The 22,192-nt window shown below is 34.0% G+C and overlaps 1 protein-coding gene across 1 annotated transcript; it reads left to right on the plus strand.

Annotated features, from left to right (window-relative positions):
• The first annotated feature begins 14,452 nt into the window (after positions 1-14,452).
• LOC116257623 (auxin-responsive protein SAUR36-like) lies at positions 14,453-16,326 on the plus strand. Its single transcript, XM_031634568.2, has one exon. It carries the CDS (start codon positions 15,664-15,666, stop codon positions 16,129-16,131), a length of 468 nt encoding a protein of 155 aa, XP_031490428.1. The 5' UTR covers positions 14,453-15,663; the 3' UTR covers positions 16,132-16,326.
• The last annotated feature ends 5,866 nt before the right edge of the window (positions 16,327-22,192 follow it).

The following is a 22,192-nucleotide window of genomic DNA, read 5'->3' on the forward strand; positions in this document are numbered from 1 at the left end:
TAACCAGCCTCGAACTTTGCTTTTCACTTGTTTTAGCGAAGATTTTGTTCTGAGTTTAATTATACGAACAAATGCGAAGGACAAGAAATAATACAAAATAAAAACCTTAAATAATACAAAATAAAAACCTTACATTTCTGATTTCTAAACTGAATTTTATGATTAAAAAAACAATTTTTAAAATTTATACTTTCGATAGAAATAAGGCACTGAGAAGAGCGATCCAATTAATCAGGATTGTATTTATATCTAGAAAGAAAATGATGAATTGATTTTATTTTATTTGGCAATAAGATATAAGCTGCATTTTTATTGAAAAAAGACTTTATAATCTATCAATGCAAGCAACTTTTCAGAAACATAACAAAAGAAGGAAGAAAACTAACGAACACACTTACTTACTTTGGTTATGATTTTTTTAGACGTGTTTGCCTTGTTCTTCCTGGATTTGGACTGCTAAGAATTGAAAGTCCCATTAATGACATTTAATGGACAACAACCAAACACCCTTTACGAGTTCTAAAAATAAATGGACCAATTGGCAATTGAATTTTAATTGGACCCGCTTTTCAAATCTAACTTTGTAACTGTGCAATGTGCATGATTAGAATGCAACTATAAAAGATTTGGTCTCCTAACTGGATTTCAAATCGGATTTTAGTATGATGTATGTATCTGATTCATTTGCATGCGGTGGCGGAGGCATGTGTGGGCTGGTGTAGACTGCTTTATTTACCTAGTTTTTATTTTTTTTATTTATTTATATATGGGCACCTCTTATTCATTTGCATGCGGTGGCGGAGGCATGTGTGGGCTGGTGTAGACTGCTTTATTTACCTAGTTTTTATTTTATTTATTTATTTATATATGGGCACCTCTTAAAGCTTAAAATTTAAAATATTAGTGCCCCATAACAAAAAATTTCTGATTCGTCACTGTTCTAGTATATGACTAGATCCAAATAATATCCGATGACTGTATTATTCTCGAGTCGCTGTTGATAAAATGACAAATAATTTAATAGGGCAATCCGCTGGTAGGAGGTTGGTTGCTGGATCGATTCCCTTGAGCAACAAAATTTTCAGAAAGTGGGAAGCAAAGACTTTCAGGCTTGAGTATGAGCATGGACATTTTATATACCGGCATCACCTTGATTAATTTAACATTTTGAGTGTGCATTTGAACTTGAGCTCGACTCATTTGTGAACGAGCTAAATTCGAGTTGATCTTGAGTTGGCTCGACTGGTTGTGCAGCCCTGCCTTTTCTTTTTTAGCAAAACATATTTTCATGGATATTTATTTGTAAAAAAAGAATAGTTGTGTACATTCTATGGATTTAACCAAATCACTATTCTACACAAGTGTGAACTGATTTTTATTATTTGATTCAGTTTTCACATATAAATACACTTGTAAGATGTTGTTATCACTCCAAAATTTTTAAAAAAGACTATATTTTATTTTAGACCCAAAACAAATTTGCGATTATTTAATCCAAAATGAATTTCTAAACCATTGTCCAAACTAAAACACAAAATTCAAATTCAAACCCCAACCGTAGACTCAAGATTCAAATATAAAACCCAATTATCAGATCCAAATTAAATCCAAAATCCAAGTTTAGATCCAAATCAAAATTTTCAAAACTCTTTTCCTTGAATTCAAATTTTGAATTGCAAATTTTGAATTGCAAATTTTGAATTTTGATTCCAAAACTCTATTTCCTCTTGAATTCAAATTTCAAATTTTGGTTTCAAAACTCTTCCCTCTTAAATTCAAATTTTAAATTTCAAATTTTGAATCTTGGCTCTAAAACTTTTCCCTAATCAATTCAAATTTTGAATTTTTGCTCCAAAACTCTCTATAAATACCATCAAAATCTTTTTTTTTTTTTTGCATGAACCAACTATGGAGAAACTTCTCATTTTTCCTCACTTGAGAAATATATTCTCTTTCCATTTATTTCTTCATATCCAACCTATGCATTCATGTATTTACATTCACTTTACACCACAAATGGTTACAAGCACCCCTCTAAAAAAAACTTAAAAAATATAAGATGAAATTCTAACTAGGTAATAACCGAATTAAAACAAAATCTCAAACCTACTTAAAGTCTTAAAGAATACTAAAGTGACTTCAAAAGTAATCTCCAAAGTTTTATAAATATTTAGGGGATGCGGACACATGGACAGAGCCGAGGTAAGGTTTTGAGGCTCTTTTCCAAATGGTGGGTTATTAACATCTCGCTTACCCAAACTGAGTGCAGAAAGTGTTTATGTGCTTTAACATGCTGGTGACATTTGGTTAATAGAACGCTAACACAATGTTCTATGAACTTGTCTTGAAATTTGGGGTAGATTCAAACCAATTTTAAGTCATATTCATGAAACATCGAGTTGGTGTTCTATTAACCAAATGCCCCATACGGGTTGTTCGGCCGTAGAGATATATTTAATAAGTATTTCATGAATTTATCCCAAAATTTGACGTAGATTCATGTAACAAAAGTTATTGTGTTTCAAAAATTTACCTTAATTTTTAGATTATGAAGTGCTCACAAAGTGTCTCTTGCTGCCGAACTACCCTTTAAAAACCAACAAGGGTTCATTCCAAGCATTTATCATTCCCAACAACTCACTCTTCTCACAAGAAATTCAAAAATGACATCTAAAGAATTGGCAATAATTAGAATTACAAATAACCTTTTCATATTTTTAAGATACAACTAAAGTTACTTGTGGATAATAAAAAAAAGATTCATATGACAAACCGTGAAAACTAATTAATCGTTAAGTCACTGAAAATTTAACGTCTACCCTTTTTAAAAATGGGATGAGAATTTGACCTCACTTTATTAATACAAGTATACTTTTCTTGAAAAATTTTCTTACACTAAGAAAAATCACATATGTTAAATACTAACAGCAAAACTAATTTTATTTGGATCTAAGCGATCAATCGTGTATTGAGACTATTGGATATCGTTAAGAAAGCTACTGCAAAATATCGTACTTGTATTTTGCCTATGTTAAGGGAATTCTGATATTTTTATCACATCAATGATGGATTTTTATAGTTTTAGAATTGTAATAAGCATAGTTTCTCTATGTCTAAAAATCATTTGAAATATATTTTTTTTAAACTATGAATTTTCAATTATAATCACATGAATTTCCTAGGATACATACATTCTCTTACATTAATGGGGCCAAACATGGAGACGCATTAGGATTGTTTTCAATTATAATTTTCGGTTATACACAAATCTTGAAAAAAAAGATTAATTAATATTTAAGCTTTCATACAGAATGAAAAAATGATCAAAATTCTCACATCATTTCTCTTGAACTTTCTGCCTCTTGAGAAATAAAGAGGATGAAGACTTCAAAACCAACCATCATCTTAGTCAACATCCATAATCAAATTTCAATCATATACCCTATGTCACCATAGTGCGGGATGCGGGTGCCGAAACGGTACATCTCAAAAAATTTAGGTGCAGCGGTGCGGCGAGAGTATTTTATTATTATTATTATTTTTAATTTATTATATATATAACAGAATAAACATATTATTATAATTTAGTTATTAATGTATATAACATACTTGAATAATTATATTGCATAAGAAAATATCAAAACAACATATATTATATAAGTAATTTAGTAATATAACATTCTAACTGGGCTCGGGTGTGTGTCGGAGCCGCACCCATGTTCGGTGCGCACCCTACTCGACGCGGTAGTAAAATAGAATAGTACGGTGACTTAGCATATACCACATGAACATCAAGGGAGAGAGAGAGATGGGTGGGGGAGATGAGGGAGGGAGGAGTTGTTGTTGAGACCGGACACATCACCGAAAACACGGCCTTAGGTTGTGTTTGTTTCACTACAGATCTCAAATCTACAGAGTGATCTGGGACTCTTAAGATTTCAAATCCATGGAATTAAGGTTGAACTTCTCTCCCATCTGACTTTAAATCTATAGTTTTTAACATGTAAAATCCATGATACGAGAACTAAAAATCTTCCAAAACAAACCTTTTAATGCAGGATCGGAAGCTATCACAAGTGACCTTTAGAACTCCAACCTTTGTAATGGGTTTTTTTTTTTTTTATGTTTCAGCGTCAGTAAATGGACATTTTTTAATGAAATTTCAATATTTTTTTGTTTAGCAGATTAAACACAAAAATTGGCTTGACCGAGTCGCCTCTGATCTCACCTGGCCGGCTGCTAGAGAGAGAAAGGGAGAGAGAGAGAATCGTCAACACTGGACAAATACACACGCAACCAGGCACGTTTGCCACCTAATTCCAATATTTCAAAGAAAGCGACTCTGTCTGGCATATGCAAGAAAAGCAAACATGAGGCGCTGCCATGCACGCCAAGAAGAAGAAGAAGAAGAAGAAGAAGAAGATCACACCCCAATATTGAAGAAACCAAGCAATGGAAGTTACTTATTTTGACTACAAGCAAACACAAATTTCTAGATTGAGCGAAGAAGAAACAATATCATCTATGGCCATCTGTGTTTCCATGGAGTAGCAATATGCTAAAGGGCAGTCGAGTATAACGTCGTTTTCTCTTTCCTTTAACTTAGTTCTTGCTTATGACGTCTAAACATTATAAAAAAAAACGTGTACGGGTGTTATACAGTGAAAAATTTCTCGGGTATAATATGGTAAAGTTACATATCTTAGTAATAAAATGAAAAAATCTCGACAAATTTTTTAAAAAATTTAAACATTTAATAAATCCTTAAAATTATAAAAAGTCATAAAAATATAAAAAATGCAAAAAATGTGTATAATATGCATACAATACGATTTTTTATTTTCTAGTGTTTATTTTTTAAGGCGCGTTTTCTCACATTTTATACGACTGAATGTGTTTTGGTGCATGATACGCGTTTTTTTTTCCAATAGAACGAGTTTTTTGTGACAATGCGTCAAAACCATGGCCAGAGTCACTGCACCTTTTCTGGTTAAGACAGCCACTGTTTATAGATAAGTAGGGGTTTCATGGGGCATACAAGCTAAATTAGTTGTTGAACTTGGATGGATTTGGGTCCAATTATATAAGACAGTTTCATGAGACCCAAGTCACTACAGCATGACCAATTGAAAATTTGTTACCTGTGGCGAGTACCATGATAGTACATGCAATGGATATGCACCAAAAAAATGCATGAAACAAATTTATGAAACATTGTGTTAATATTTTTGGTTTGTTTGACAACAATATACACATAATTGTCTCGTGTATCTACTTCAGGTTCATAGAACACTTTAAAAGTCGTATTATGAATGTACCCCAACTTTTTAAATAGTAATATCTTATTATTATTATTATCAAAGAAACCCTAAAAATATATTTTTTTTTGAAATAATGTTCTTTAACAAAAAAATTGTACAGACCATCCCAACTCAAAATACATATGACAGAAAGAAAGAGATGACACGAGAGAGAGAGAGAGAAAGAGAGAGAGAGAGGGTGGTAGGGAAAGGCAAGGAGGAGGAAAAGAAGAACAAGGCAGAAGGACAAAGGAGTTCTTAATTTCATTTCTGATGACGTAAAAAAATTATTTAACAGTAACACCATTAAAAATGCATAATTCACTACCAAAAAAAAAAAAAGACATTATCAACAGCCATGCATCCGTAATGGTTTTACCGACGTTTTCACCGATCGTTCGTGAGGAGAGTGTCGACAAAAATCATCACAGACATAATTGATTATTATGAATATCCAAGCTCATCGATAATAGTTTTTCTCTTTACCGACATTGCGGTAAACGTCGCTAAAATTTTATACCAACAATGGTCTTGAACATCGACACTAATGATTCTTGTCGTCGGGAATGTGGCGACCAACTAACAACTTGTTTGGCTTTTAATTTGGACAAAAAAATGTTATTTTCTGAATTGCTTACAAGTTTTGACACATTTTTCAGCCATTAGATCAAGCAAAAATATTTATATGAATGTTCCGGCGATCCAAAAGTTTATGGATATAAAACTAAAATCGCTGCAATATGAGGACTCCTTCTGATCAGTAATCCACTCAAACTAATTGACCTAAACACCTAAAAAAAATTTAATCAAATTCTACCGTCATGGAAAGTTGTTGGTTGTGATTTGTAGCACAATCAATCTAATAAAAGTTTGTAAAAAATCTCGTACAAGAGTGAGAATAAGTATGCCTATATATGCTTCAAGGGGTATAGCGTAGCTGATCGGGCTAGAGACTTGTAAAATGCAGGTCTCTAGTTCGATTACTGTTGAGCGCTATGTTTCTATGTCTTAAGGCAGTATGGCATGACATCCAAGTTGAAGGGTGTCTTTTTCTATCATTGACACCGACGCAGCTCAGGACCCTAGAGGCAGAGGAATGGGGGGGGAGGGGGGGCTTCGGGCGGTGGGATTGACCATCTCACTTACCCAAAAGTATGCATATATATATATAGAGAGAGAGAGAGGGGGAATATGGTTCGATAACGAAAAATACCATTTGATGCTACTAATATAATTATGCATGTTTTACATATTTTTTCATAAATGTTTTATGTTGAGGAGAGAAATATGAGTTGCTTGGGATGTTTCAACAGTTAATAGTCATGCCTTCCCCTTATGAACAGCCACTTTTAAGCATTTCATGACGGTCGCAAAGGGCGTAGCGCAATGGGGGGAAAGACAACTCACGCTAAAGGTGTTCGGATTCAAATTCCTTGATTACTGTCATGTTTCAGTGTGTTATTTTTGTAAGCTCCAAACAATGGCAAGTGTGACACTTGAGTTAAAAGATGTACTGTAAGTCAAGTTCCTCCTAGTTCAAAATTGTTTTATATGGACTTGCTCAACTTACCTACCACTCTTCATTTTCTAGCCGGCATTGAAGATTCATGACAATTTTGAAACAAAATTACATCAAATTATTTCAAATAAAATTTGATAAAAATAATGACCCAAATAATATTTTGGTTCATATAATATACATATATATATTAGGTAGAAGACTCTAAAATGCAAAACCACATAAGGAATCATCTTAGACATTGATCTTTTTAAAAATAAAAAACTGAAAGAAAATCAATGATAAAAAGTGACTAATTAATGCTACATTTTCTCATCTCAATTTACTATGCTACCAATATCAACGACCAACATGACTTCTTATTAAGTCTGGCATCCAAAAGTCGCATATGAGTCCAGAGTTCATGCAAGTTCAATTATGAACACATATCCAACATCCAACATGTTGACATGTAAATATGCACAAATGTTCCCTAGTGAGTGAACCCCTCAAATGTCAAACATCACCCAACTGTCATAATTGTATTCAGACTGGTATGACATTGATAAGTCGCATCAATGAACTTCTAGTGTTGCAAGCATTTGACATTATGATTATGACCCATGCAATACAAGTTCTAATTATATTTGGCAAACTGGAGACGGGCGATATCTTTAAAGTGGGTTCGAACCTACATGCTGTAACAATTCGACCCACTTTTAAACTCGAGCCCCAGAGCCCCAGGTTCGATGGATCCCTACTTGCCTCCTAACAGTTTCGACTCCAACCCCAAAAAAGACTAGAAACCATAACAGTCATCTATTTAATAACCTCATTTATATGTCGTTGAAGATCTCTCGTAATTTTCAATACGAGACTAAATTTTTGAGGTGTTACACATGCAATCATATGGACTAGGTGGTCTGATCTCCTCTCAATTACCCTACATTAGCCAAGTTTAAAATTGTTGATCCCAAGGTCGAATGAGCATGAAGAGTATCCTAGCATTTAAGAAAAGTTGAATCGTCTTTTCTCTTGGCTTAAGGATCCAGAGCTATGTTGGTGCAAAGAGTGGGGTTTACACTCATATCAACTAGTTTAGCTTTTTAACCTCATTAACCCAACGGGTTTGGCGCCTTTGCTCACCTCGACCACAACCGGCCGTCTACCAGAAACTAGCCTGAGGCAGTGTGCCGAGCTTCTAAGGCTAATTATTGATTGTTAATTATTTATTTACGTTCTACTTTTCGGTGAACAAGATGAATACTTCCGGCTGAGAGCCGAAGCCTCCACCTTTCCCCTTAAGATAATACGCTTTCTTACAATGACTTGAATGCCATCCCTGCTATCTTTCAACTTAAATGTTAGTGTCTTCCATTTTGTAGCACAAAGAGTTGACGCTAGATATTAACAACAATGATAACATTATGTATAATGATCTATCATGCACTTGTTCAAATAAATCAATTGCCCTGCAATCTACATCTTAAATTGCTTTTTCAAATATAAGTTAGAAATCCGCTTGGCACAAATGGTAAGTGCAGTTTTGCTTTTACGAATGTATACTTTAATAAATTACTTAAATATAACTCATCACCAATTATCAATCAAATTGATTAGATGATTAGTAATTAGGTTACATGATCCTCATATTTATTTATTTTCTCTCTCTCTCTCTCTCTCTCTATATATATATATATATATATATATATATATATATATATATAACTTAAATTCTCCAACTATTCGAGTTTTGTCCAAGCACAACTTTCTGTAGATCCTAATATCTCTTGCAACCGCTATCTGATGGAATCAGGGTGGCTGCAATTAAAAATGTTGCTCGATGTACTGCATACAGGTAGTGTGGTTTAAAAACTTAAAATTTTTCTATCCAAACTAAATTGAAAGATTCTCTCTCTCTCTCTCTCTCTGTATATATATATATATATATATATATATATATATATATATATATATATATTTATATATATATATATATAAGTCTTAGGTGGGAATGACGATAGCAGGCGTGTGAGAAAAGGGAGGGTGTTAACTGTTAAGTTGCCCGTACCTTTCATAATATGGGCGTGCTCGCTGCCATGTCCTCTTCAACGATATGGCCTTCGATAACGATGTTGATCGTTGGTACATAAAACTGTTATTTCATAAATGAATTTGGTAAGTGTACACACATCTAACTTTATTGACGGGTAGTACTTCAAATGCAGCCAAGTTCATGAACCCTCTGCTCAATTTCTTCTCATTCATTTATTTAGATAGATATGTGGTCTTAAATCTTCTGATTTACATATCTGAAATCGACTATTCGAGTCTGAAAGTATGAAGAAAAGATTATAACAATGAATATTTAGGGTTTGTTTGATTAATATGTCGATGGGTTGGATTCGGATCCGATGTATAACCGAAATGCTTAAAAAAAAATTGGATATGAGAAAATTTTAAGATTCAATTAGGGGGTGTTTGATGCTTCGGAATTTTGATTCAAAAGCGAAAATTTCATAACCATAATTCCTCTTCAAACTTGCATGAAATCAAAGTTCCAGGCTTCACTTTCATAATTCAAGAGACAAAAATCCTTGTTTGTTTAATAATTTCAATTTCTTAAAAATTGAGCATTTTGACTCTAAAATTCCATGATTTTGGGTATATCAAACTCAACAAAATACCTCGTTTGTTTAATAAATCCATTTTTTTTTTAAAAATGAGCATTTTGACTCTAAAATTCCATGATTTTGAGTATATCAAACATAACTAAGAAATGACATGCAATTAGATTTGGATCAGAACCCATTTTTGCATATGACATAAACTTTTCTTCTTTGTGTTCAGATTTGGATTGGAATAGGTGAACATGTGATAATTTGGACATGGTAAAGGTAATATCTGATTTGAATCTGATCAGTTGACATCTTTTACAAGTGCATTAGTATTGAAAAGGGGATTCCAGGGCATCTATTAGCTGCAGAAATAAATAAATAAATATATAACTTGGTTACTGTTTTTCTTTCTTCCAATAATTTAATAAATTGTCAAGCAGGCTCTTAATAAAGAAAGAGGAGAAGCAATATAATTGGGGATGAGGTGACGTCCAAACCAACATTGGATCATTTTTTACTTCTTAATTCCCCTGCCCACTGGAGCCATTATCTAAATTATGATAAATTTAATTTGATAAAGATATTCACGCAGGGAAATACTAGTGATCGTGTGAAGGAGAAAAAAAGACAGTAGCTGAGACATAATAATAATGAAAGGGGCCATTATTCTAAAAGGCTGTCAAACCACGCAAATAATCTTCGCATATTTTAGTTAAATTTTAAAATTTTTCTATAGAATAAGGTTCCCAATATAGTGAATTGTGAACTCAAGGCCTCTTATATATATTATATATATATATATATATATATATATATATATATATATATATATATATATATATATATAAAACCAGTTTCTTGTGCTTTTTCTTTCTCTAAGATCCAGTGATCTTATGGAACTGGAATTATAAGTTATACGAGAAAGGCATGAAAGTATATGAGATGGACAAAGAGAAAAAAAAAAAAGTCAAAAGCATTTTGAGATTGAAACAGTGCTGACTTTTAAGTTTTTTTTCCTTCACGATCTGGCAAAATAAGAGTGATAGAGGCAATTAACTTCTCTCTCTCTCTCTCTCTCTCTATATATATATATATATATAATTCACACACACATTAGATTATGCTACCACCATCTCCTATCTAGTGTTCTATGCAAATTTCTTTCTAAAATTGATTATATAGAATCATATATGACTATGGAGCCTTTGAGAATACCGAAAAAAAAAAAAGGAATTAACACACATATCGAGTCTCTATATTGAATTTTAGGAGCTGAGAATATCAAATTAAACCCCTTTATAAAATTTATTTGATCGTGATTATATATATATATATATATAAATGTGTGTGTCCTTTTAGAAGTTTGCAGCTATTAAGCTCAGTAGTTTGTCCTTTTCACCTCTACTTTGCCCTTTACTTTCTCAGTTACTTTTCTGCTTCGCATTTATTTCCTTGACTTTATTATTGGTAAGCCGTAACAAGACAAATAAACTTTAAAAGGAAAAATCTTATATAAAAATTATATCGCTAGAGAACAGTTATTATATTAACAAGTGTGACCATAGTTTATGGTGTCCTTAATGACCATTTTTCAAACTTTAGCCATCCAGCATTGACCCTTATTTTTTATATACAGATGAAAACTCTTAAGACTCATAAATAACCTTAGGTATTGATTTTTTTCCATATAGGCAGTTGAAAGAAAAAGAAGGAACTAAAATGTCTTATGTTTTTGCGTTCATGTGAATTGAACCAATAGCAAATATCATTTCTATTTGAATTTAAAATTTTACGCCTACTTGACCTATATATATATATATATATAGGAAATTTGGTAAAAACCCGACTATTTTGGTAAGAGACAAAGTCCAGATCTATTGAAACTAATTATTAAAATATTTTTTTTGAAATCCAACCTTATAAGTGTGATCTTAACAGCGATCTGATGAGAAATATATATTAAGTTGGTTGTTTTATTACTTAAATAATGTTTTCTTAATAGTAAAAAAATGAACTGCTTTTATAACATCAAAATTTTGATAATATAAAATTCAGTTTGTTTTTTTACAAAAATGACTTGAAGTAAAGTATGATTTATATTAAATTAGTGTTTATAAACACATTAAAATGTTCATATTTTGTTTAAAACAGTTTTTAGCATGAATTTAAGATGTCGGTTTTCATCTCTTATGCAAGTGGTGTATTATATATATATATATATATATATATATATATATAGAGAGAGAGAGAGAGAGAGAGAGAGAGAGAGATAGAGAGATAGAGATAGAGATAGAGAGAGAGTTACTTTTCTAACTTTCCCCATGCATTTCCCTATCAACTTGATTGAGATGTGGTGTGTAACCCAAAGTAAGAGGCACATCGTTTTCTAGATGCAGTAGGAAAGTAGGAAATTGAAGACAGTGAACGATGAAAGATTCATAGGTATAGTAAGTTGGAAGTTCTTTACCTGATCTACACTCCATTAAAGAAACTCTATTTGCATTTGAAAATTAGGGGTTTCAACAACTAAAGCAAAATTAGGCGCATTAAATGTCTCAGTGGTACGACGCGAAAGTACGACCCTCACCTATATCACCTACTAGGACCGAGTGCCGGAGGTGTATTTAGGGGCGAGTATTTACCATGCACCAACTTCCTTTGACTAGTGCTGTTAAAATTAAGGCTGGGCGTTGGGCCGAGTACCCGATGGTACCCGGTACTTCACCCAATTGGGCTTGGAAAAAGCATACTAGACTGGCCTAATAACTTATTGAGCTAGCCCGGGTTGGCCCGACGGGGCCTAATTAGACTGGATATGTGGTTTTTAATATTATTTTTACTATTTTAATGATTTATATTTTATTACGATTAATTATATTTATGTTTTATTTTATATTTAAACATATATTTTTTATTTTAACTGGGTCAGGCCTGGGCTTAGGCTTCGGGTGTCGGGCCGGGCTTGGTTGCAATTGCGAGCTGTGGCCTGGCTCGAGTCCGACTCTTATCGAGCCTGGCGGGGCAAATGCCTAGGCCTGATTAAAATCAGCATGAATTAATTGTTATATTGAATATAATCTGTGATAGCTTCATGGGATATAGTGGTTGGGCTGAAAATGTATCTCTTCTCGGCAGCTTCGAACCTTTGTCTGGGCTTTGGGGTTAACCTCTCCCTTACCCAAAATATAATTTGCGACACTAGTTGGCTTGCCAATTTAAAAGTGTTGTACGTCAAAGTTTAAATATTTTTCAGATACATGAAAATGTTTTCTTAATTTTAAATTATTTTAAAATTTTTAATTTTAAAAAATATTTTTAAATATTATTTTACTTATTGACAGCTGATTCAGCTGAAAACGTCCAGTGTGCATGCACGACTTGGTTATCATATTTTAGCGAAAATGAGACACAAACACATTGTCGCTGACAAAACAAAAATATATTTAAGAAACCAAATAAGTGTATTTCACTTAATTGAATTAACGACAACAAAAAGAAATTCTACGAGTTTTACTAAATATCTTATAGTTTCAACAGCTCTTTTGTAATAACCTGAAGATCGATGGATTACAAAATTGGCAACTTGTGAGAAAGGGGATATATTATAGAAGACATTGTGGCAGGTCACGCTGAATAATTAGAGAAGAAGGAACCATGGGCAATAATGGAGGGAAATTTAGCTGATCACACGCTAACACCATCTGCGACGGAGAAGGACCGGGCGTCGTTTAGAAGGACGATAATTGTCCTTCAAATAATCGAACCCCTCACTCATCTCTATAATATCAGACGGTTGGGATCTGGTGGGACTCCAAGACCCATCACCCAACAAAAGGTAGACTAAAATAATTAAAAACAACAATTCTCTCTTTTTCTCTCTCTCTCTCTCTCTCTCTCTCTCTATATATATATATATATATATATATATATATAATACAGACAAAATATCAGTGGATAAGATTGATCAAGTTTTCAAAGCTTAATCATGATTTTATGCAAGAAGAGGTAGAGACAAGATGTCAAATTTGGCCGCCGGTATATAATCCTTTTCAATGACCTACTTTGTCCTCTCTCTCTCTCTCTCTCTCTCTATATATATATATATATATATATATATATATGCACCAAAATTAATATCAGTGCATAAGATTGATCAAGTTCCGCAGCTTAATCATGGTTTTATATAAGAAAAACTCGAGCTAAATTGTCATTCTTGATGGATATAATTGTATAATCTGTTGTTGTCCTCTCTCTCTCATCCTCTCTCACTCTTGGTATTATATATATATATATATATATATAATATGGATTTAGATTGGAATATGGTGTTCGCAGGATACATAGACTTGAGTAAATACTAAGACTTTGTGAAATTATTATATGCTGATTGATCACCTTCATTATTGGTGTTGGCAAGGTGAAATCTTATATGGCACGGTTTAATTAGCAGTTTGTTCATGTCCCTCGCTATGTTTTTGTAAAGGAAAACACTCTGGTAATTTCCATTCCCAAATGCATCGCGACCAATTTAAAATTCCCTTTTTATTCACGTACGGACAAGATTTTAAAACTAGAGATTAACATATTCTTGACTTATAATATATTCATCAATCATGAATTGTATCAATAAAACATGATTTCTCTGTTGATTCTTAATTTTAGAGAATGAAGTTTGGGCTTCGATTCTAATCATTGTCACATATATTTTGTACTGATATTATATAGTGATAATTTTTCGAGTATAATACAGAAAAATTATATATCTCAAAAATATCTAAGAAAAATCTTGATATTTTTTTAAAAATTAAAATATTTAATAAATCTTATAAATTATTAAAAATACATTAAAAAAAGCAAAAAATATGTACAATATGTAAAAAAAAAAAACAAACCTCGATCACCCAAAAATGCAGAGTGTTGGGTTTTTTTTTGTTTATGATATTAACTTTGAGGCACGGCTGTGCTGGAGATGCACGCTTCGTTACTGTAGGGTTGACCTTTCTTCCATTATCTGCTTATAATATTGTCCCTTACATGCAACCTCGATCATGGCTTCCCTTTGTTATCTCCTCTGCTACTGTGAGGATGAAAGAGAGAGCGAGTCCTATAGAAACGGTGAAGGAGAGGAAAAGGATTAGAGTCATCCTGTGGGTTTCTTTTTCTCTTGTTTGTTTCCCATTGGCCTTCTATAAATACTTCCTTCTCCACCAGATATCCTCTTATTAGAGAAGAGGAGATTCCACCCAATTTGTCTTCTCAATCTGTGCTTCCGCTTTCCCAGGTTTTCCTTTCCCTTCTACCTGCAGGGTGAGGGAAAGAAAAGAGTTGTTTGATCAGAGGTTCTCTCAGTGTTTGCTCTGGCTTTTCCCATGGAAAGGTTTCCTTAGAAAGCAGGAAGAAGACTGATTGTCCGGGCCCCTTGTTGTTCTTGTGTCCCGCTTGCAGAATTTTTGTCTGAGTTGCTTTTGATTTTGAGTTTTGGCTGCATCCTTCTTGTTTCTGGTTTCCTCTTTATTCCATCTTTGTTGTTTTGGTTTCTGCTCTGAATGGTTTAGTGCACTGGTTGTTGGTCAATGACTAACACGGTGAGACCAAGAATGAAGGTTCTTCTTTACCTGGTCTATGACAGAGGATAACATTCAGAAAGGCACCTTCCTCCCAGGCGATCCTCCCAATCAAAATTCTCAGTGATTTTCATCTTCTTTCTGATATCCAAATTGTGGGTCTTCTTCTGCTTTGGTCTTAACCTTCATATATTGGTGATCCCAAAATTCCTGATCGCATTTTCATCCAAGTTTCAGAGTTTTCCTTCCAGGTTTAGTGATCAAGGTCATCTCAGCAACATCCTCTCTTTTAATCTTCGTATTTTGGTAGCAAATATCGCAGAGACCATCTTGGTTGTCCAATTTGCAGGTTTCTTCTTCTTCTTCTTCTTCTTCCCTTTAAAGAAGAAAACTCCTTTGATGTGCAATCTCTGAGTTTCTGTTTCCATTTTTTCTTCTTCAACAATCTGAAACCAAACTTTGTCTGGTTCTTTGAAAACGAAACGATCTACTTCCAACCAAATTGTGGATCTTTCTTCTTCTTGATCGCCTTGAAGGACCACCAAGAAACCCATATTTTGCGAAACAAATTTGTGGGTTCGATCTCTCTGTTCATCATTGAACACTTTGGTCTTAGCGGGCATCAAATTTTTGCCAGACAAAGAAAACTCGTCTTAAGATTAATCTCAACTCCAAGCCAAGAAATGGAGAGGGTACCTGCGAGCAAGGCTAAGACGAAGAAGCTTGGCATGCTGCTGAGGGGCCTAGGCCGAAGCAGCAGCACGAGCCCCTCGCCGCCAGGGAGCCCGAAGTGGGCTCGGTCGGAGGAGGAGGAGGAAGGCGGCCGGGGACGGAGCAAGAGGCGGGTGGCGCCGGAAGGGTGCTTCTCCGTGTACGTGGGGCCGGAGAGGAAGCGGTTCGTGGTGAAGACAGAGCACGCGAACCACCCGCTGTTCAGGATGCTGCTGGAGGAGGCCGAGTCGGAGTACGGGTTCTGCAGCGAGGGGCCGATCGCCCTCCCCTGCGACGTCGACCTCTTCCTCCGCGTCCTCTGGGAGATGGACGCCGACGAGGCTGTGCCCCGCGGCCGCGGCTGCGCGTTCCCCACCAGGAAGGGCGGCGGCATCGGCGGCTACCAGCTCCTCAGCCCCTCCCGCTTCCGAGTCGGATGACTCGTATCGTCTCGGTTGGGATACCGTAGTTGCAAGGGGTGCTTTTTCCTTGTTTTTTTGTTTATTTTTTCCGGTTTAATTTGTCTCTTTCTTTTCCTTTTTTTTTCCTTCCATGAATCCTTCGCTTGGATTTGTATCATGAGGAAAAAAAGGAAGTATTTTGTAAGAAATGTGAAAAATATTATCATTTTTGTACATTTTTGTCATGAAGAAAAACTTTTCCCCAGTTAAAATTGTCACCATATTTACTATGGCTACTTTTATCTCGAAAAACTACCTCGAGATGAAAATGAATGAGTTATTTGCACTTTTAACTTTAAGTTAGCATTCATGACTAAATCAATTCTCGCTTTTAGTTAAGTATTTAACCACTCTAAACTTTATGATAATTTAAAATTTTGGTATTCTTTTCACGTATTTTGTTGTATTGAACATGTAATTTTGGTATTCTTTTCACGTATTTTGTTAATTATGTCCGTAAATGAAGTATATGAGCAAAACAATATATATACGTCAAAAAATATGTTTAAATGTATGAACTAAATCATGAATGGTTTATTAACTTTGTTGGCGTAGACTAAAATAGGTAGGTAAAAAAATCTGAGCTATTGGCTAAATAACTTGGAATCTAAACCAGGTTGGATCTGGACCCGAGTTCATCAGCTCATGTATTCCAACTCACACTCAATTAGTGGGTGTATTAGCATCAAAAGTATAGTCAGGGGTATACCATAATTTACAAAAGACTCATACAACTACAACTCTCTGTAAAGGATTTGGATTGGGATAATCAAGAACTACCACTATGAAAACCAAATGCTACTGAGCAGTAGAACGAGGCTCTTTGACAACTGATGCATACATTACGAGGGTTTAGGATGTTCATGCATAGAGCTGAGCAGAGTGGTGAAGCCAAGAACTTTTCATTACTAGGGGAAAACTATAGTTTGAAATTTTAATAGGGTAAACAAATAGTTTTTCATTATGAGCCTTTAAAGTTGGCTCCTTACCTTTTATTGAAAAAACAAAATTTACATGTACAAACGAAAAAGCGTACAAAAAAGATTCAAAAAACCAAATTTACACGTACAAATATAATATCACATTTGAATTGGTGGTTGACATTCATGAGCCTTTACGTCATGCCAAATGCCAACCACGACAATCATAATGGGCCGTCCCATGAGCATCGACACAGCTATGGAAGACCAAAAGATATTCTGAGACACCTGAACCTTCAACGGTTCCTTCACCACGTCAATAAGCAAAGGAAAAAACCCTTTTCTGGTTGCTTCTCGCGACACTGCTTGACGATCTCTTTTCCCGTCAACCGCATCCAGGTTTTTGGGGGTTCAAGGACTTCAGTCCTTCCTGGCTCTAATCCCTTGGAACTGCTGAACGGAAATCCCCTCCATGTTTTTTCTCAAGTGGGAAACCTTTTTGTTCCCTTCCGATTTTGTTCCGACCGACTGGAGCAGTCGATTTTCTGGCGTAGCCAAGATTTCTCGGAACCATTCGGCGGCGTTCCGGCGAAAATTTGAAGTGGGTATCGGGAAAAGGTGTTTGTTTGGCTGCCAGCTTCGTGAAGTGAAGAAGCAAAAGGGTCGTATCATAGAGAGCCGAGGGACTGAAACTTGCAAGAAGAAATTTATGATGCTGCAAAATTGCTTCGTCATATGACGACCATACATATGGACTTTCACTTATTTAGTCCTGTATCGATGGGCGGGTGGAAGTGGCGGGGGTGATAGGGCAATAAAAGGAGCGGACTGCCGTTGTTCTAAACCACGCCTTTCTATTCTTTTTGGCTAAGATCAAGTGTATTTTTTCATTTATTACTTCTTCTTTTGCCAAATGGAATCTGACATATATGAGTTCGGGTTTATTATTTTTTAAAATATCTCTTTGTAGCCTTGCATGTTTCAGGAAGGTTGCTGTGTGTTATAGGCCATAATTATATTATGTTAATGGTAAAGTCGTGTATCCTTTGCCCTTTGTTTGGTTGGGTTCCTTGGGGTTGTTATTTAGAAAGTCAGTGACCTCTTTCAAGTTTCGTAGATGATTTTTACTAATATGGTTTGGCTTTCTGTTTTCTGTTGGTGTAGTTTTTATTTCTGGTCTCTTGAACCTATCATCATGATTATAGTTTTGGAAAATTTTCTTCTTTGCTGTTTTAAGTTTATTTTCTTCTTATATGGTTTCGTTATTTACTCTTTTTTTTTTTTTTCTAGTTTGGTATAAGGAAGGTTAGAGGGTTATTCAAAGTATCTATTTCTTTTACTTGTGTTTTTAGTATTTTCGATATCTGCTTTAAGATTTGGAATCTCTACCTTCTGCATTTCTACTTTACCTTTCCTGTAGCCTCTACTATGTTGAAAAAACATCCACAAAACTATTTTCAATGCTTTTGATACTTCTATGGTAAAATCCAACAATTTTATTTTATTTACTAACCTTCGTATCTGTTTTTTTACTATCGAGTTTTTTAATTTTGCATTTAACCAAATGTTTTACCTGTATTGTCGGTTCCAATTATAAATTTTGTAAACTCTATATAGATTTCAAAAAATAAGAGTGCACAATATAATGCTAGTAATTCTTTCTTATTAATTTCTATTTGCTTTTGTTTTCTTTAAATCTTCCTGCAAAAGGTTTCTTTGGTGTCTCTTTTATATCTATATTTTAATACTAATCCATAACTTTTATCAATGATTCAAATACAATCGTTTGTTTCATCTGAGAATTCTAGCTTGGATAGGTTTTGCAAATCTTTTGTACATGTTGTCTATCAGTTTCATCTTGATAATACTCTTTATCATTTTTTAACTTGTTCTGTAAAAGTTTACAATATTCTACCAACTTAGGAATGTATTCTCGAACTTGGTTGACTAAACCAACAATAGATTATAATTTTACTTTTGTATCTAAATCATCAAACATTAATATTTTTGTACTATATGATTTTACATTTTTATCCCTACTTTTTCTATTTCTATTCCTAGAAATTCTATCTGTTTTTTACAAATTATTGTTTTGCTTTTGTTTATTGTTCTTCCTGCTTTCTTAGCATAATTTATGAATTCTCTAAGTAAAGTGTAGTGGTCTTCTTCCGTGTATGTGTATAATAATATGTCGTCAATGTATATGACATAGTTACTTAATCCTTTAAATTTTTTATCCATAAAAGTTTGAAATCATCTATGTACATTTTTATACCCAAATGGTAATACATTTCATTCGTAAAATTTATTTGCCACTACAAACGCTTTCAAAGATTTACTTTCCTCTTCTAATTTCAGGTGGTAGAATATACTTTTGCAGTTAAATTTACTAAAATATTGATATCCTGATATTTGTTTTAATTTCAGTATTTTATTTGGAATAAGATAATTGTATTGTTTTTTACAAATTATTGTTTTGCTTTTGCTTATTGTTCTTCCTGCTTTCTTAGCATAATTTATGAATCCTCTAAGTAAAGTGTAGTGGTCTTCTTCCATGTATGTGTATAATAATATGTCGTCAATGTATATGACATAGTTACTTAATCCCTTAAATTTTTTATCCATAAAAGTTTGAAATCATCTATGTACATTTTTATACCCAAATGGTAATACATTTCATTCGTAAAATTTATTTGCCACTACAAACGCTTTCAAAGATTTACTTTCCTCTTCTAATTTCAGGTGGTAGAATATACTTTTGCAGTTAAATTTACTAAAATATTGATATCCTGATATTTGTTTTAATTTTAGTATTTTATTTGGAATAAGATAGTTGTAAGTTTTTGTTTTTACATTAAGATTTCTATAATCTATAACTATTATGGTTTTGTCTCTTTTTTTGCTCGCAATGTTTATTTAGTATAAAATCTAGACTATTATGCTTTGAATTAGATTCTCTTATGTAGCCTCCTTTTAGTAGTTTTTGCATGTATTTATCAAGTTCTACTAAATCATTTGGTACATATTTTAATAGTGGTTGTGTGATTATACTATCTTCATAAATCAATTTTATTTTTACACTAGTTTTGTGTTTTTCCCATACTTCTAAAGGACGTTCTGAATATAAGGATGAAACATTCTATATGTTGAAGTTCATTTATGTCGTATATGCGTAATGTGATTTCATTTATACGTTTTCTAAATAGCTTTTGAGTCATTCAAAAGCTTCCTTTTATCCACGGTAGGTTTCGTTTTTCACTCCTCTTTAATATTAAAGCTTTTACGTTTTAATGCTATGGTGTAGTAAGAATTCGGTGTTTTTCAGTTATTTGTATATGTAAATAGTTATTTAAGAATGGTCTTCTTAAGATTATATTTTTCCCTTGTAATTCGAAAGCGTACATCCTACTTATTTTGATTATTTTCTTCCATATTTGTAAGTGAAAATTTTCATCCATAATATATAATATATATAATATGCAAAGTTGTGATTCTAGCTTGACCAAGAAACAAATTGAATTGTGCAAGTAAAGGCAAGCGATATGTCTCAGTTGTGGTTCGAAAAGGATTAAGCATGGTAGACACAATTCACTTTTTAGATATATTTATAGAAAAAAAGTTAAATGGCACCAATCTAATGGGCAAATCAAATTTTATGTATACGTAAAATTGTTTCCACAAAAATGCTTAACCTCATCACTCACTGTTCTTCACAAAAAACGTTCAGGAAAGGAAGGAAATGGTTGGTGCCATTTATTTTTTTTTCTATAAATATATCTAAAAAGTGAATTGTGTCTACCATGCTTAATCCTTTTCGAACCGCTACTGAGACATATCGTTTGCCTTTACTTTGCACAATTCAATTTCACATTGCGATTCTAGCTTGCACGCTTACTTACTTACTTACTGTAGGGTTGACCTTTCTTCCATTATCTGCTTATAATATTGTCCCTTACATGCAACCTCGATCATGGCTTCCCTTTGTTTTCTCCTCTGCTACTGTGAGGGAGGGGGAGAGAGCGCGGTGAAGGAGAGGAAAAGGATTAGAGTCATCAGTCATCCTGTGGGTTTCTTTTTCTCTTGTTTGTTTCCCATTGGCCTTCTATAAATACTTCCTTCTCCACCAGATATCCTCTTATTAGAGAAGAGGAGATTCCACCCAATTTGTCTTCTCAATCTGTGCTTCCGCTTTCCCAGGTTTTCCTTTCCCTTCTACCTGCAGGGTGAGGGAAAGAAAAGAGTTGTTTGATCAGAGGTTCTCTCAGTGTTTGCTCTGGCTTTTCCCATGGAAAGGTTTCCTTAGAAAGCAGGAAGAAGACTGATTGTCCGGGCCCCCTGTTGTTCTTGTGTCCCGCTTGCAGAATTTTTGTCTGAGTTGCTTTTGATTTTGAGTTTTGGCTGCATCCTTCTTGTTTCTGGTTTCCTCTTTATTCCTTCTTTGTTGTTTTGGTTTCTGCTCTGAATGGTTTAGTGCACTGGTTGTTGGTCAATGACTAACACGGTGAGACCAAGAATGAAGGTTCTTCTTTACCTGGTCTATGACAGAGGATAGCATTCAGAAAGGCACCTTCCTTCCAGGCGATCCTCCCAATCAAGATTCTCAGTGATTTTCATCTTCGCTCTGATATCCAAATTGTGGGTCTTCTTCTGCTTTGATCTTAACCTTCATATATTCGTGATCCCAAAATTCCTGATCGCATTTTCATCCAAGTTTCTGAGTTTTCCTTCCAGGTTTAGTGATCAAGGTCATCTGAACAACATCCTCTCATTTAATCTTCGTATTTTGGTAGCAAATATCGCAGAGACCGTCTTGGTTGTCCAATTTGCAGGTTTCTTCTTCTTCTTCTTCTTCCCTTTAAAGAAGAAAACTCCTTTGATGTGCAATCTGTGAGTTTCTTTTTCCATTTTTTTCCTCTTCAACTATCTGAAACCAAACTGCGTCTGCTTCTCTTTTGAAAACAAAACGATCTATTTCCAACCAAATTGTGTATCTTTCTTCTTCTTGATCGCCTTGAAGGACCACCAAGAAACCCATATTTTGCGAAACAAATTTGTGGGTTCGATCTCTCTGTTCATCATTGATCATTTTGGTCTTAGCGGACATCAAATTTTTGCCAGAC

This window comes from Nymphaea colorata, chromosome 7, assembly GCF_008831285.2.
Source record: "Nymphaea colorata isolate Beijing-Zhang1983 chromosome 7, ASM883128v2, whole genome shotgun sequence".
NCBI lineage: Eukaryota > Viridiplantae > Streptophyta > Magnoliopsida > Nymphaeales > Nymphaeaceae > Nymphaea > Nymphaea colorata.